The following is an 18199-nucleotide window of genomic DNA, read 5'->3' on the forward strand; positions in this document are numbered from 1 at the left end:
TTTCAAATTAGTTAAAGTGACAAACGTCTATAAAATTTTATTTCAAAATCTAGTTAAATTAAAATATCAAATTATTAAAATAATAGATTAAATAAAATTATAATTTTAGTCACAATCTCTACTACAAAATTTAAAAAATATATATTTTTGTAAATTTTTTAGTTTATTTTAAATTTAACTATTTAAAAATAATTAAGATGACAAATTTAAAATATAACCCGAGATTAAATACAAGAAAATATTTCACAAACTAAACATTTATAAACATACACTTCATTCTCAAATTACTTAAGCCTGGGCTCCAAATACATGCTTCTTAAACTCAAGCTTCCAAAACCTGCACTTCAAATACAGTTTTCTTAAATCTAGGCTACCTAAATTTCCCAGCCTAGACCCCAGGCTTAACATTCTTAGACTTAAGATTCCAAACTTGTATGCTAAATGCTCCCTAAAAGTTCATATACTTAAATATACATTTTTAGAAGTTAAATATAACAAATAAACACAAAATTTAAAATTTAAAAACTAAACTTGTAAGTTGACCTTGAACTAAACTTCAAAAGGTATTTGAGACACCGAATTGCGTTACGATATCTGAAGTTAATAGGTTGGAGTTACAAATTCCGTATTTGTGACGCAAATTTATAATATAGAGTTTCTTGATAAATGTGCAAAACAGAGAAAGAAGGAAAAATGGAAGTTCCTGTGTAGATTCTAGTAATATTTACTATTGAAATTGAGTTATTTAACACCAATATATGAAATTGATGGACCAAACACCCCTTTAAGATTCATTTTAAAAATTTAAGAGTAAAAATTAAAGGTTGAATTGCCAAAAGTACCCCTAAACAATGAGTCTGTTTCGATTGTAACCACGAACTTTGGAACGTAGCATTTCATTGGATCCCTTCCAAGTCTGAAGATTGTTTCTAAACAAACCATGCTTACAACTTTTCATTTTAAACTCCATTCCCAAAACTTATTTAACGTATGTGTTTAGATGAACAACACAAACATCCATAAATGTGACGGCAAAAAACAATGGGGAGTTGTATTGAAAAAGAACATCAAACTTCAAGAAATAGGAAGAAACTTTTTGGAAATTTAATGGTATAATTGAAATCCATCTACCTTTTAGATAATTTAACCAAACTTTTAACTTTAAGATTAGGTAAAAAAGTCGCTAATTTTTCTGAAAGTGTAATGATGTTTAAAGAACTGCAAGCTTACTTTCTTGTTTAATTGAAAGCCCCAAGGAAAATTATGTCACAAGTGAAAGGGAAAGGAAGAGAAAGAAAGAATATGCTCATCCGATCACCAAAGAAAGAAAGAAAAATAACCCAGATTTGACATTTACAGTGTTATGAAAAGACAAAAAAGCCCCTCAATCAACCTTTTTTTTTTTCTACTCGCTTCACGTGACCCCGACAAAGGGTACCCTTCCTTGTAAAAAAAAAAAAAAAAAACTAATAACAAAAAACAAACGGATTCCAAAACCCATAATTACCCCCGTAGTACTGCCACTACCAAGCAAGCCAATAAACCGAAATAAGTAGGGGTATAATCGGAAACAAAGAAATGGACGGTGGAGATGACGACTGCGCCTTTTCCATCTGTAAGGAATCAACGGCTAACGGCATGTTCTCTTGGTCCGGGCTACACGTAGACTCGTGAGGAGGGTGAGCGCTGTACATGATGGCTCGGAGTACGGCAGAAACGGTGGGAATGTACGTCGTTTTGTTACGAGCGAGTAGCCACGTCAGCCCCATGAGCTGGCAGTCTCTGTTGAACATTTTGCTGGCCCTGTCGTTGGAAGCGTTCTTCTTCGTTCCCGTAACCTGGAATTATCAATCCCGACAAAGAACATTATATCTTAGTGTCCAAACACACTTTTTAATGACACCCTATGTACTGATTTGCAAATACGAAAATAAACTAGGGTTTAGGCACATGGGTAGGGTAGGGTCTCAAAACTCTATTATTCTCTTATTCCTAGCCGGTAACCATCCGGTAAAACTAAAATGAAGAATTTTTAAAACAACACTCTATTAAATACTGCTTATTTTATATGGGAAAAACAAATAAAAATGTGCGATAATTGCATTTTATCCTTTTTTATTATTAATATTCATAGTGTGCTACAGTGTACTTAAAAAAAAGTTGAAAAACAAATAAAAATCGATGGTAATTATTTTTTATTCTTTGTTATAACTTGTATCAATTTTAAAATTACAAATTATATAATTTTATATTTTTAAAAATTAATTATCCGAAAATTTACATTTTAAAAAAACATGTTATTTTATACATCTTATTAAGATAAAAAAAAGGGTAAAATAACTCCTTTTTTCCCTTCTAAAATTTGCCTTTTTAAGAATTAAAAATAACAAATTAAAAAAAAGAATAATTACTATAAATTATGTTTCTCAAAAAATTGGAAACAAAAGAGAAACAAAAATTCAAAACAGCCTCCTAATGTTACACTTTCTTAATAAAAGAATTTATAAAATTGCACAAATTTTTTAACGACAATAAAATCTAAAATCATGTTTTATATTCTAGCTTCAATTTGATCATAAATAGAAATAAAAGTATTATCATAAAAACTTCTTAAAAATGAAATGTTACACAATAATTACAAAAAATGAAACATGTGTCAAATAGAGTTTTCTGTTGAAAAAGAAAAAATGAAAAATGAAATACTAAAAACAAGAAAACAAGTAGTCCGTCAAATTGCGCTAATATTCTCAAGGCTAATCCCAATACAAAAAAAATAATGTATATCCTTTTTTTTTAAAAAAAAATATTAATCAACAATTAATTAATGAAACCTTTCAATCTAATTAAACAGAGATTAATCAACCCATTAGAACTCTAAACATAATTTTCAGATAAATTCTTCATTAAAGATTTTACCTTTTGAAGGGCTCCAAGGCATTTGGTACAGCCGGAATACGACGAGTTCCGGCAATTCTTTTCAAGATTACGAACTGCGGCCGTCGGGGTGGCGTTACGGTATCCGCCGTTACCGCCGCCAGAGACATTGAAGGCAGCGGGGCAAGACAACGAGCTGATTTGATGAAGCCGAATCCCACAAAAGCACAAAACGGCGTCGCAGCTCACATTCGGCTGCGGAATCCTTATGTTACGACTCAACAGTGACGTCTGCAGCGAGTTCACGCATTTCTGCGAGTCGTCCGGCATCATCGGGAGGTCCGCCGCCGCTGCCGGCGCCGGAGCAGCAATCTTCAGAGCGGCCCGTGCATGAGCAGCGAAAAGCCACGCAGCCAGAACCGGACAGCACCGACTCCGGTCCAAGTCTCGACTACAAGCTTCCCTAACGCCGCCGAAGAGCTCGTCGGAAAGATCCAAATGGCAAATTTGCATCTGGGTTTGAACCGGGAATGCCGGAACCGTGTTGGGAGAGGTGTATTGGCCGGGATTTAGCGGTTGGCTTTGACCGGTGACCGGTTCGGCGAGAAAACCGGCTGAAGAGGAATGAAAATTTGTAGCGATGCATAAGAAAATGAAACAAAATAAAGGCATTTTTAAGGGAAATGAAGACATGGGTTTTGTTTCAAAATCGTTTTTGGTATTTGGTAATGGAGAAAAATATGATTAGATTGGGAGTAGAGCAATAGAGAAAGTGCTTTTTAGAAGAAAGTGAATAGGGAGAAGATTCTGAAATATTCTAAAAAACATGAACAAACTTGAATAAAACCCTCAAAAGATCAAAGAGAAAAGAAGAGAAGGGAAATATGTTTAGGTTGACGAGTGGAGTAAAAAATGCTCCATAAAAATTCAAACTCTCATTATAAGTATACTTCTTGTATTATATTATAGAATTATGCTCTATATGAATGTCTCTCAATTATTTTGCACTATTTCAAAAGGAAGGGTTTTTTTTTTTTCCTTGCATTTCAAAAAGGAGAATTGGGTAGTGGGTGTTTGAGAATGGGGCAAAAGATTCGTTTTTGTGAGAGAGATAGAGAGGAAAAAATAAGAAAAAAAAAACAAATAAATAAAAAAAAAGAAAAGGAAGAGATATGGTACAAAAAATTTGTCAGGTTGTGGTGTCGTTTTCTTTTTCATTCTTTTTCTATTTGAATGGTAGTGAGAAGGAGAGGATGTGATATGAAATAAAGCAAATAAATAAATCCACTTTTAAAAATTGGTCTATAAAGTGAAATGGTTCAATGGTTGGGAGTAGGATTGGATGTAATGTAATGTAATGTACCCATCTATCTTCATCTTACTAACCCAACACCTAGCTAATTTCCCAGCTTTCTTTTATTATATTAAACTTTAATCTATAAATTTTTAGATCTATGTTTGATAAGCCTTGTCCTTAATGAGTTGAATTCCCTTTGTCCAAAACTAAGAATCTAAGAAAGAAGGTCGTAATATTTGTCGAGAGTTTAAGACTTTTGTTATTGTAGTTAGTTTTCTGGTTTAACGAAGCTTTTTTTTCAAAAGAAAAAAAAAAAGTTATTGAATTTTATCTAATAAGTTAATAAACTTTGAATTTTGTAAAAGTAGGTCCTTGAACTTTCATTTTCACTTCTATTAGATCATTGACTTATTTAATTTTTTTTAGACACAAGATTCAAAATTTCATACCTATTTGATACTTTCTAAAGTTTATAAACTTATTTACCTATAGATGAAAACTTCCGTAGACTAAATTTACAATTTAACTTTATATTTTTCTTTTAGAACATGTTTATAAAAGAGTTTTCGACTCTCGGGTACATCTAAGAGTTGTAGATCCTCTCAAGTTTAATGTTCAAACAAATTTGTTACTCCTAAAAGTGTGGTGAAATAGTTGACTAAATTATTTGTAAAAAAAAGGTGAATATATATTAAAATTGTAATTAAGTAGAAATTTATAATCAATTGTTGGAAGATATTTCTTTTAATACAATAAATATGAGATTTGAGAATTTGAAACCCCGACTTCAAAGAAATTAGAAGTTAGAACTGTAAATCAATTAGTATTGAATCATTTGAGTGATAATGCTTAATTAGAGAGTTGGCTTTCTTATGAATTCTTAGGAAAAAAAACATTATCCAAAGCCTTTGTAAATAGGTTGCTTATTCAATTAAATAACAAAACCAATTGGGACAAAATGAATGGGGTTTTTTTTGTCTGGTCCAACGTTTGATTTATGTTTATGGTCCTATCTTACCCTAAACAATTCAAGAACAAAAACAATTGAAGGCGAAAAAATTAAGGTTTTTTTTTTTTTTTTTTTCAATTTTGGTCCAAATTTGGGCATATGTTTATGGTCCATCAATTTGAATGATCTTATCATATTTTCCCTTGAAATCATCAATGTGGAAATGTCTTTCTGAAAAATCTCATATTTTATACAGAAAGCACAAATGGGATGGGAAATATTCAAATATGATTCTTCAAATCAAAATTAAATTTGCTAATTAGATCACATCATAAATAAAGTTGATATAAAGTTGAAAAAAATTAGTAAAGCTATAACACCAATTATGTGCTAAGGACCATTTAAGGTTTTTAACTCATTATTTATCACGGCCAAATCCAACTTAGCCTATAAAATGTGTGTTAACTATTAGTAAGTTTGTAGTTTGAAACGTTCTATTTTATATTATACTAAATAAATTCATTATTACCACTTAAACTAAAGTCATACGGATTAATTAATCTTCTTTTTTATAACTCCTTTCTTTTATTTATTTATTTATTTTGGAACTTAGACAAAAACAACACCAAGTAAATTGTATAAACATATCACCAGACGTAACCAAAGAAAATCATTCAAGATAAAGAGTAGAAAGAAATAAAGATTCTTGATCCTCCAAACCTTTATGTGCAACAGAGTGCACCAGAACATTAAGCATAACACGAGACATAACCAAAGAAAACTATTCAAGATAAATAGTAGAAAGAATTGAAGACTCCCGATCCTCCAAAGCTTTATGCGCAACAGAGTGCGCCAGAACATTCTAACAACGGCGAACATGAGAAAAGGAGACAATACTCGATTTTCTACTTCAAACTTTAGTTTTTTCAATACAAATAGATACTTCCAAATCAATGATGACATCATTCAACTGATTGATGAACTCCAAAAAATCATACTCTACCATTATATTTGATATATTGATGGAAGAGAGAGTTTCGAGCTGAAAGTAAATCGACATCGCTTCAAGGAGCTTTACCTTCTGACATACAAGAATCTCTTTTTTTATATTAGTATGATTAAAAGTTAAAACTAAAGATGTTACACACAACCAACTTAGTACTAGAAAGGTCAAATTTTTTATAAGTCACCTTCAAATGTCGAGCCCATTTAAGAAATATTGGTTAAAATATTATTTTCATATTCCTACATTGAAAACCATTCCGTTTTAATCATGGTTTTTTTATCATTTCATCAAAAAAGTTTATATACTTTTAAAAAAGCCATGTTAATATATTTTCAAATTTTATACATACTTAGGAAAAACACAAAAATGGATCAAAACTGCATTTGAGGTTGATTTTGGTAGAAAGAAAAATGACTATATATATATATATATATATATATATGTAAAAAAAGATCTTTAACTTTTTTTTTTTAAGAGTTTATTTGGGACGGTAGCTTTTAGAATAATTGTTATAAACTTTATTTTTTTAAAAATCAGTTGTGTTTGCTAAATTTTATTTTTAAGTTAGAAAAACTAGTTACGATGTTAGATAAATTAATAATAAATTGACAATTTAATTATATGAACCAAAATAGATTTATTATTTTAATTGTTTTCACATTAATAATAATAATAATAACAACATTATATATAAAATTTCATATGATTTAAATTTCACCTAATTTTATTTCTAAACTATTTGATAAAAGTTTAAGAAAAATAATTGTTATAAAAAGATCAATCAATTAAAATTTGAAAATATATAGGAAAAAATATATTAATATGGAATAATATTATTCTAATACATTTATTTAAATGGTTAAGAAATTGAGAGATTTTTAGAAAAGTTGAAATATAAAAGCTACTAATATCCACTTTCACATGTTAGTTATAATTTAAAAAGTGATTCTCTTAAATTATTTAATAGCTTGATTTAGGTGATTAAGATTTTCTCGAATCACTCCCTACAATTGCAAACGCAATCCCAAAATAGAGCCTAAATCACACATTCATTTCACGTCTGTTTTAAAATAAGTTATTTACTGGCTTTTAGATTCTTTTGAAGTAGATACAATATTTAATCAAATTTAATTTTTAAATTTATCAATTAAAATTAAAATTTATTTTATATATCCATTTTAAATCATTATCTAATAATTATATATTATAAAAAAAATAATATTAAGTTAATTTTAGTTTTATATCTAAAATACGATAATTTAGACATTGTTTGGTAACCATTTTATTTATTTATTTTTTTAAAATTAAGTCTGTAAATACTATTTTTACCTCCAAATTTTTTCTTTTGTTATCTAAGAAATTAGGAGAAAATAGAAGAAAATAGACTCAATTTTCAAAAATAAAAAACAAAAAGCAAAATAGTTATCAAAGAGACTTTAGTATTCTACCAACTTGTTCAATTATAAAGTTGAAATTTACCCAACACTAATAGACTTCATATTAAAGTTAATTTTATAAAAAGGCAACAATCATTTTAAAAACTAGAAAAATCTCAAACAAACCTAAATTTAAGATTTTATTGCAAATATATGAACTAAATTTAAATATTTGAAAATTTATAAATTGAAATGGAACCAAACTCGAAATATATAGACCAAAATGATAATTAACTTTGATAAAATCAATCAATCTAATTTAATCCCTAAACTATGAGATTGGTATAGATTTATGTTTATATTTCATTCTTAAACCTTTAACGAGACCCATAAATTTTTTTAAAAAAATAAATATCAAATAGATTAATGAACTATTAAACACAAAATCAAAAGTTTATACCCGTAACAAATATAAATCCCAAAAAGTATATATATATATATATATATATATATATTAGAGACCTAAAAGTTGAGATGCGTAGTAAATATGTAATTTAAGATTATGTTTTATAAAGAAGTAAAGTTTTTGTGTTGGGAAAAGCATTTGAACTGTTGAAAAACATGGAAAAGTAACAAAGGTTAGAGAAGATGAGAGAAAAATAAGAAGGCATCTTCTTGGCCTTTGACATTTTCTCTCTTGAACCCTTTCCCACTTGACTGTTTATACATGACTTTATTACCCATTTTTTTTTTTTATTTTTTTGTGGGTTACAGCCATTTCAGAGTGAAACCCACTTTTTCTCTCACATCTCTAGAGAGAGAGAGAGAGAGAAAGAGCCAAAAAAAAGGGTTTCACGTGGAGTGGCCACCAACGTCCCACTTTTCCACTACAAACACACTGTCAAGTCTTGAAATAGCTATTTTAATCTGTATCAGTGGGAAAAAAAATGTAAAAATTGGCGATTTGGGTGTCTCTTTAATCTCAAATCCAATCCAAAATCTTCAAATTCGAGACGGATTTTGGTGTTTTCTTTGCGTATTATTCGAAAGTTTTTATGTTTGATTTTTGATTGAGGACAAACATGAAACAGGTGGTGGGCATTTTCTGTATGGAAAGATGAGATATAAAGGTGGCAATAATGAACCCAAAAAATTAATCAAACATTTAACTTTTGTTTTGTAAAAAGGCCACTCCTACTCCCTACTATACTATTTTCTCTCATCCACTCCCAATCCCACACATACGTGGTTTCTGTTATATATTTGTTTTTGCAAAATAGATTGCCTTTTTTTCTTTTCCTTTCCATCATGCCTTTTTTTTTACATTAAAAAATAATGTAAAGTATATATTCATTTAGAAACGAATTCCGATTCATAAAATATATATGTTTCATAAATTCAAATCATATCAAATTAATTTAAAGAATAGTTGTAAGGATATTTTTAGAATATTATGTAATTTTACAACTTTCCTGAATCGAAATTTTGCGAAATAAACACAGTTATCTAAACATTCTCAAGTACTTGAAAAAATATTCATACAAAACAAACATTATTATGTAAAAAAAGATTCATACATGTTGAGGGCATGCCCAAGGCCGAAGAAAGTTAGGAGACGATATGGAGATATGTGCGTCCCAAAAGGATAAAGTCTGAGGCTTGGGTTCTTGGTTGACCAACCGAACCGTTAAATATATAACAATTGAAAAATGACTAAGTTGTTCTTGGTTTGGTGCACTGTAACCTTGAGCATCACAAACAATCCTGATATCGTTGGAGTTACACGTAAATACTGCAGGCAAATGTTAGAGGAAGGACATTATAAATAGTTTCATTTGGCGATCGAAAAGAAAAATAATAAATAATCTCCCAAAGAAAGCCTTAACCTTATTTTTATGTGTTTAGGTGAACTATATATTCTTTGTAGTGAATGTGGTAGGCTCGATAGTAGACCAGTGTGAAAAACTCCGATGTAAATGAAGAGAAGAGAAGCAAATCGATGATCAAGCTCATGGCAATAACGAATGGCTACACGTTTGTCACGCGTAGAATGGAAAACAAAGATTTCAATTATCAAACCACTCGAACATAGTTTGTGTTATATAAAATTAATTTTTGGAAAATAAAATACCTTTTTAAACTTGCAATCAGCTAGGTATTTTAATCTTTACTTTATGCTTTGCTTTTGGGTCCATTGCTTGAATCCAACAACTCAAGAATGTGTTAGAAAAATAAAAGAAAGGCCCCAAGTTTGGCAAATCAGTTGTGTAAAAGAAAAGGTGGGGGTGGTTTGAACTTTGAACTTTAGATGATTTATTGAATCAATAGTACAAGAGAAGAAGAGAGAGAATTGGAGTGAAGGCGTTGGTAATTGAGCAAAGGGAAAAGTATTTTGGGATGATGGTAGGATTGTGTCGGTGTATACTGTATAGCCCCAACACTTGCAAACCCCAAATTCATTATTTTCCCATTTTTGTGATGCCATCATCAGCTCTTTCATGCCTATTCACAACCCCAGCCACGGCCTCCCTCACGGCAGCGCCACCTATGGCGGATCATGGGTCGAAGGGACAATCAAGATACAGATACAACCCAAAAAATTATATGTCACGTCAATTAGGATTCAAATATTTGGAAAATTAATTACTGTGGTATCAATTTTAAATTTCAAATGTTTTAAAATGCTACTCAACTCAAAACTAATAATCAAGAGTGTAACTTTTGTTAAATTATTAATTTTCTTACCAAAGCTCAACAAATGTGGATGAGATAACCTTACGAAATTAAAATAACACCTAACTATCAAATTCTGTTCATCTTGATTAAAATTGTTTAGCTGAACTTTTAATTCCTAGATAAGAATCTATAATATTCCTAGAATTTGATTGATAATATTTTTTTTAATATAACACGTGAAGTATGAGAAATTGAACTTTCAAGTGATTGATTAGACAAGTAGAAAAAAACACTACAAAAAGAACGTGAACATGCTTCTGTTGCCCATGGGGAGCTGTTGCGTGACCTCTAGCACAGCTATCTTAGTCACAAGATCAAATTGTTCTTAACAGTTGCACGTGAGCAAGTATTGACATAGAAAAAAAGTCAAAACGAATAACACATAAATTTATTGTCATTTTAAATTATTTGTGAGATCATCAAAATTCTTTGCTGTCATTAAACTTGAAAGAACGTTTACATGTCAATAACTACCAAGACTTATGTTCATAACCATTAATCCTTGACTTTTTAATATCTCTTTTTTAATCATTAATAATCGGTATTTGAGATAGTAGTAATAGATTCATTATCCAATATGTTATACTCAACTTGACCTTAAATAATGTTATTTAGCTTGTTATATATAAGCACTAAATAATATCTAAACCAATCTAATCATGTTATGTAAAATTTGATTAATAAGCACTAAACAGAAATTTAATTGTATGAACGTATTATATACAAACTTGAAAGTATGAGAATCAAATAGATATAAAGATAGTAGTGATAAAGAAATAGATACAAAGTATAAGTACTAAAAAAAAGAAGGGTAATTGCAATGGTTAGCATTCTAGGATATATTAAATAAGAATATAGCCAAATTTAAAACAAATTGCAAATATAACAACATTTTGTTAATACGTGATTTGCTTTATGTTTATTCCTAAAATGCCCTTGATTTAAAATGGGAAAACATATATGCATGCAATTTTCTAATATTCTCCATTTTATCAATTTGTAGCAGTTTCATCCTTGTGCGCGTATTGCTGGTATTCTCCCATTTTTCTTCTCGATTCTTCATCGTGATTTCTTCAACTATTCGCCAGTTCTTCACTGTAATTTTCTTCTGTGCGTTTTCGTCCTTGTTGGTTTTAGATCCTTCACCATCGATTCTTCTGTCTTTTCTGTGTTTTTGTCGATTTTGTTCCCTTTCTCTCAATTTCTTCACAAAACTGGTATCATTTGGTTTCATGATTTTTTTTTATTTTGTTGTATGCTTCATCAATTAATTTGATTAATCTGATGGTACACCAGCTATTGTGATTCATTATGTTTTTAGGATTTAGGGCTTCATTTTTTTTTTTTTTTTTTTTTTTTTAAAGATAGTGATCAACTTTTCTATAAGACTGGTAGACACATTTACTTTGACTCATATTTGGAGTCAAATACTAATATGAGTCTATCACCGATATTAATCTATAATTGATAGATTAATTAGTCTATAGCAATGTTAGTCTATCACTGATATACTCTGTCTTATATTTATTTTTATACATACTTACAGGATATTAGTCTACCATTAATGTTATGAGTGTAACAAGAGAGTGATAATAGAATTTTTTGTTCTTTTTTATAGTAAATTTTTGTCAAGTACCTTGACATGAATATATTACCTCTACTTGTTAAGTGTCAAACAAGATGACCTCGAAAACAAGTAATATTATCAATTAACAAGGAGAAAAGTCTCACAGAATGTAATAATTGACGTTGTGCTGGTCGTAACTATAGAATTAATTCCACCATTTTTACAAGGATGCAACATTAACTTCACTACTATTGATGTGGAATATAGAACATTTTTGCCTTTTCTATATATATATATTTATATTCAAATTGCTTGTGGCTCAAGTCTATCAATGATAGCCAACCATTTTTTATAATACATGTTGAAGTCTATAGTAATCGAAGCTATCACTATTAAAGAATAACAATTGTTGAGTCCTTAGAACTTTTTTTCAATAGAAAGCATAAAGGCACATAAGTATATTCAACCCGTGATTCTACATTTTCATATATTAAAAGGACAAAATCAAGTATATATGAAAGAAAGTATAGCATCAATCTGAAGTGATGTCATTGACCTTTTCCATCACTGATAGACTTTAGCATCTATTAAAGAATAACAATTGTTGAGTCTTTAAAACTTTTACTCAATAGAAACATAAAGGCACATACACTACAATTATTTAACTTGTGATCAACATGTTTCTATAATAAAAAGAAAAAATTAAGTACATATGAAGGAATGTAGCACCAATTTGAAGGTAATGTCACTATCAAGTCTACCACTGATCATTTCTATCAATGATTCAACGTGTGATCCAATATTTTTCTATGGTAAAATGACAAACTAAGTACATATGAAAGAAAGGGGCATCGGAAATATTCATATAACAATATGATATTCGATATCAACTTCAGCATATATAAAGAATATCAACTGTGATATATTTCATAATATCAAATTATATATGAAACAAAAGTACTACAATGCACGAATATAACAATTATGTTATATACAAAGCAGTATAACAATATGATTTAAAACAAAAGTACGATGTGTTTTTCATTCTTGATTATGGGAGATTTTTAGGTCAAAACTAGAGGCACAATCCTTGTTTAAGAGAGACACTACAACAAATATTACATTCAATAGCATTTTAGGATAGTTTTTAATAGAAAATGCTACAAAAGGGATTAAGAAAAAAGGGGAATCAGGAAAATTGAAAAAAGAAAAGCGTGTGGTCACGTATGGAAAAAGAAAGAATGAGCACTCTTCACAAAATATTTCTTTTTATCTTAGACATTCAATTCATATTCTCAATTTTCTTTTTCAACGTATCTCATTTTTTATTTCTCCTTCGTGACTTCTTTGCTCATCTTCCATTCCCCTTTGATTGCAACTCCATCTTCGACTTCTCTTTCGATTTATGGCTCCATCTTCGCCTTCTCCTCGATTTACTGCCTCATCTTTGACTTCTCCTTTTATTTTTGGCTCCATCTTCGACTTCTTCTTCGATTTGCACATCCATCTCCGACTTTTCCTTAACCTTAAACTTAAAGGTACAGTGTATGCAGATGTTTACAAGAACTCAAGTTTAAGTCAAGAGGATCAAGCAGTGCACTACAAGAATTTTGGGCTTTAATGTTGGTTGGAAAAAGTGAAATCGGATGTATAATGTCGATTTTAAACAAAAAAAAATGGATCTTTATGTCGGTTTTAAACCGACATTAAAGGTCTAATTTATTTTTTTTTCTTACTTTATTAAACAATCCCTTTTATTTTTCAACTCTTGCATCTATCTCTCCTACCCAAACCCTTTCATTTCTCTCTTACCCAAACCCTATCTCTCCTTGGCCGTGGAAATCAGGGTGTCTGTCGTCCGTCTGTGGTTGTTCGCCACTCGTCCGTCAGTCTCCATCACGTTTGGATCTCTCCTTGGTGTGGGCCTCTCCATGGTGGAGCCTGGTTCTCGCACATCCCAAATGCGAACGGTGCAATCGCCAGAGGCGAAAGCAAAGACATCGCCGTGACAAGGGTTCCAGACGAAGGAATAGACGCAATAGACATGCTCTTTGAATGTTCTGACACTGGTGGGGCGGTCTAGGGTCCAGAGCTTGGTGGTATCGTCCCAGGAGGAAGTCAAAAAGAAGTCGCGACGAACAGGGTTCTAGTCAGTAGAGTGAACCTTGCGAGTATGTTCATGGAAGGAACAAATGGGATTAGATGTGGGGGGAAGAGCGAGGTTGTAAAGTTTGACAGAGCCATCGGCGACGAGAAGGGAGTCGTGAGATTCGGACCAAGAGACATTGTAGACTCCATCGGCGGTGTCGAAGGCAATGTGCTCGGATATGGAACCGGCGGGATTGAGATCGAGGACGTGAAGGAGACCATTGCCAAGGATTCCGAAATTTTGAGCGGTGGCAACGACGATGCGGGATTCGTAGAAGGGGCTGAACTTGACAAAGTAGCCATTGAAGGGAGTCTTAAAGACGGGCATGATTGAGGAGTGAGGAGCAACTCTCTGTCTCTCTCTCTCTTTGAAGTTTGATCTCACCCTCTCGGTTAGTTTGAAGCTACGCATCTCTTTTTTAATCCTTTTATCCAAACAAATTGCCCATTCTGTGCTCAATGTCGTGGTTTTTCTTTTCAACAACATGGTGAGTTTGTTTGTAACTTGTTTCTGGTTCGATTTTTTTGCTCAATCTCTTGGCTTTAAACATGGGGTTATTTCAATATTATGGCTCCAGAACTCCTTCCCTATTTCTTCTTTTCTTATGTCTCTTCTTGCCCTAAACTCCAATATTCGGCCTACTATAGCTGAAGCTCATGCTAATTTATCTTCAACTTATAAGGACAGGTATTTCTTCTCTCCTTATAAAGGCAAATTTTAACTATGCCCCTAAAATTCCCATGCAATTTTATCTTATAGACGACATATTTTCCCACGGTTTTTAGTTGAACAAAAGGGATATGGACTGCATATTTTTACTGGAAGCATGCGCTCTGTAAAAGATGATCCATAAGCACACCTAAAAAGGTTTCACTCATCTCTATTTAGCTTTTTTTATAAGTAATACTAGTTTGGTGCTTATATGAATTAATATCTTCCATTATAGTTTTTGACATCAAAATTTTGCAGTCGTAAGTTCCATATGTTTGTTGCTTTTGTTGGGAACTCTTCTGATTCTATGTTGTTGTCTATATATTCTCCTATTTGCGACATTTTGGTCAAGGGCTGTTGAGAAAAGGCTTGTGTTTTATGATGCATATGATATCTGGTTCCCTAAGTTTTCTGCATTGGTGTTTAGAGGCAAAATTCAAATTTGGCAATTGGTGTAACATTTATCCTTGTTTTGGCCCAACCCGATGAACTTCTTAAATTTAGAAATTGTTCATTTTACTAAATTTAGAAATTGTTCATTTTACTAAAGTTGTTGACCTACAGCTATGTGAGCAGTGACTTTGATAATCATCCCTTATCACATCTTATGGGATCTATTTTTGGCATGCACTATAGAGAACATGTTGAGGTTTGATAATTTATGGGTACTATTTATTTGTATTTTAGATTTGATTCAAAGTGCTTGAGTTAAGGTTTAAGGTTGCTTTGGGTAAGATTACTCATTTTGAATACTTTTTGGGAATTCTGATAGTTCTGTTGAGAACAAGTGGTTGTGAAATATTTTTGGGAGTGTGTTTCTTTGAACAAGTTCAAGATAAATTTTTGGTTTTGTTGTGGTAGCACTGTTATGCTGCTGAAAATTTTCCATCGTCTTCGTATCTCATATCTAGGTAACCAAGCTTCTCTTCTTCAAGATCTTGAAAAAGAAGATTCTCTCAACTATTGATATCAACTCTTGAGATCTATCTGTTTTTCTTAGAAGAATATGTTTAAATTGGCTATTTCCTATTTTTTTCTTCTTGTGTATGAGCTGAGAAAGAAAGATTACTAAAATAATGTCATCTTTTGTTGTTTCTTCTTCAATTTTTTAGACACCTTTGGAAGAGACATGGAAGGCATTGTCGTCGTTCGCGTGTCTCCACCGCATGCGTCGCCAAGTCGTTCTACCCTATACTTTTAATGGTGGTATTTGTGTGTTTTTTAGGTGTTTGGAAGGGGTGGGGAGGAGATGGATTTATTGCAACAGCAAGGGATTCACGTAAAAATTGTTCTTGGTAAGTGCATTTTTTAATGCTTGCAGTTTTAAGAACAGTTTCTAAGTGTTTTCAAGTGACTCTAATGATATGGAAATTCCTGTTTGTGAAGTTATAGTGTGCTTATTTCTCTTTGGACCATTTGGATTAGAATGTAACACCCGTTTATGACTCATGGGTACTATTTATTTGTAGTTTAGATTTGATTCAAGGTGCTTGAGTTTGTGGGTTTGCACTATGGTAGTTTGTGGGTTATTCATGTACTATGGTAGTTTTTGTGACAACTTTTGAGATTTGAAGTACATTGTGAGCTAAATTTGCTTATTGATGTATGTGTTCTTGAATATTCATTTTTTTTGGGAATTCTGGTAGTTTTGTTGAGAACAAGTGGTTGTGAAATATTTTTGGGGGTGTGTTTCTTTGAACAGGTTCAAGGTAAATTTTTGGTTTTATTGTGATAGCATCGTTATGCTGCCGAAAATTTTTTATCGTCTTTGTATCTCATATCTAGGTAACCAAGCTTCTCTTCTTTAAGATCTTAAAATAGAAGATTCTCTCATTTATTCAACTATTGAGTTTTCTTGTTTTGCAAGTGCAATAAAGGAGTAAAGATTCGGTATCGCAACCTCTTTATGCTTTTTCTTGGAGAACTCTAAATCCAACACATTCACTACAAGAATTTTACCTTGAGTGTACCATTTATGCACATTCCCAATAAACACAGTTAGTTGAATATGAATTCTGATCACATTTTCACTTTCAATCCTTTGTCTTAAACCTTTATTGTTTGTGATCCTTTGAACAATAGTGGTCAGACAAAGATGCCTATAACTAGACATTGCTGAAGCTGGCTTACCAAGTAGAGAGGGACAGTAAACTCATAATGTTTGTATTACTTGTAATTTGTGTTTTCAAGGCCTGAATTATTGTACAACCTTTTAAATTATAATTTTATAGCAGAATTTGCGGATTAAATGTAATATATTTACAATCCATACATGAATAATATGTCATAGCCACGACGTTCCATGATGATATGTCATGTTATACTTTTTGACCGAAAAAATGGATTTGGCAACGGAATTTAAAAAAAAACAGACAATAGTTGATAAAACGAACAGATTTTGGGCTTCAATGTCGGTTTAAAGGGCTTCATTTGATTCTTGGACTTCAGTTGCAACCGACATTAAAGGACAGTGTTATTAAAGCTATTTAATGTCGGTGTAAAACCGACATTAAAGACAACCAACATTAAAAGACTTTAACAACACTATCTTTAATGTCGGTTTAAAACCGACATTAAAGCCCGAAATTCTTCTAATGGTATAAGAAGAAATCGGGTTTCAATGGTAAGAAAAATCTCTCTATGTTTTCTATTTTGCCTTTTATAATTGGGAGTTCAAGGTTACTCTGTATGTTTTAGAAATTTTCTATCCATTATAGTTTTAAGTGAAAAGGATTTCAGCAATAGTGACTTGTAAAGCTAGAAGAGAAAAGATAAATATTAGTTGGAACTTGTGCAAAGCTTGTGCTGTTCATTCTTGAGAAAGCGAGGAGAGGAAAAATGTTGAGAACTCAATTGTTTTGGTTCGGTGTTGGATTTGCAACCGCCACTTCCATTTCGCAATTCGTCTGGCAAAATGTATTGGCCCATCGATGTGCTCTTTCATCTGATATGGAGCGAAATTTTGATCCCTTGGAGCTAGAATCTCAAATCTCGAGCCAGTTCGAAACCGAAATTCGATTCCATCTGCTGAGGCCAATGACTGAATGGTTGATTCTTCTTTGAGCTCATTATTTAGTTTAGCACATAGGGGGAAGCAGTCTCATGAGCTGTCTTGTACATGAAATTTTGTACCAATAGTTATGGAGGATAAAACCCCATGAAAAAAGTATAGCTCCTTTTATTTTTTTCCTAAATAAAATTTGAGTATTTTGTATAAAAAGTGATCTTTCATTTTTTACACAATTATTCTACTTGATCATTTGAAACAATCCATTATTTTTTAGTAGGACAGACGAGACCTAGCAGGTTCTTCACTAAATTTATCGGTGCAGAATCAATGGTTCACTGCCTTGTATACTTCTTGATATATACCATTATAAATGATTTGAGAAGAAAACATATATAAAGTGTACAAATTAATTATATATAAAGAAAGGAAAGTGGGACTAATAAGAGAAAAATGGATAATTCTCTCAAACGGCAAATTCCATATCCGATGTTTTGCTCTATTACTTATTGATAAGGGATATAATT

The 18199-nt window shown here is 31.4% G+C and overlaps 2 protein-coding genes across 9 annotated transcripts; one reads left to right on the forward strand and one right to left on the reverse strand.

The window, feature by feature from the left end:
* Nucleotides 1–1316: 1316 nt before the first annotated feature.
* On the reverse strand, nucleotides 1317–4134 carry LOC120077116 (putative GPI-anchored protein At4g28100). The gene is made up of 2 exons (XM_039031013.2): nucleotides 2917–4134; nucleotides 1317–1838 (listed from the first exon to the last, which is right to left on the reverse strand). The coding sequence occupies exons 1-2, from the start codon at nucleotides 3565–3567 to the stop codon at nucleotides 1524–1526; spliced, it is 966 nt and encodes a 321-aa protein (XP_038886941.1). The 5' UTR covers nucleotides 3568–4134; the 3' UTR covers nucleotides 1317–1523.
* An 8632-nt stretch (nucleotides 4135–12766) lies between these two features.
* On the forward strand, nucleotides 12767–16974 carry LOC150036333 (uncharacterized). 8 transcript variants are annotated; one of them, XM_090313742.1, is made up of 3 exons: nucleotides 12768–14345; nucleotides 14602–14641; nucleotides 14740–16974. In XM_090313742.1, exon 1 carries the CDS (start codon nucleotides 13979–13981, stop codon nucleotides 14285–14287), a length of 309 nt encoding a protein of 102 aa, XP_090169868.1. In that variant the 5' UTR covers nucleotides 12768–13978; the 3' UTR covers nucleotides 14288–14345; nucleotides 14602–14641; nucleotides 14740–16974. The 8 variants fall into 8 exon arrangements, with proteins under 8 accessions (XP_090169866.1, XP_090169868.1, XP_090169869.1 ...); XM_090313741.1 differs by having other exon boundaries at nucleotides 12778–14641; nucleotides 14740–14821; nucleotides 15778–16974; XM_090313740.1 differs by having other exon boundaries at nucleotides 12767–14345; nucleotides 14602–16974.
* The last annotated feature ends 1225 nt before the right edge of the window (nucleotides 16975–18199 follow it).

Source organism: Benincasa hispida, chromosome 5 (assembly GCF_027475165.1).
Source record: "Benincasa hispida cultivar pf3 chromosome 5, pf3_genome.v1.1, whole genome shotgun sequence".
Classification (NCBI taxonomy): Eukaryota; Viridiplantae; Streptophyta; class Magnoliopsida; order Cucurbitales; family Cucurbitaceae; genus Benincasa; species Benincasa hispida.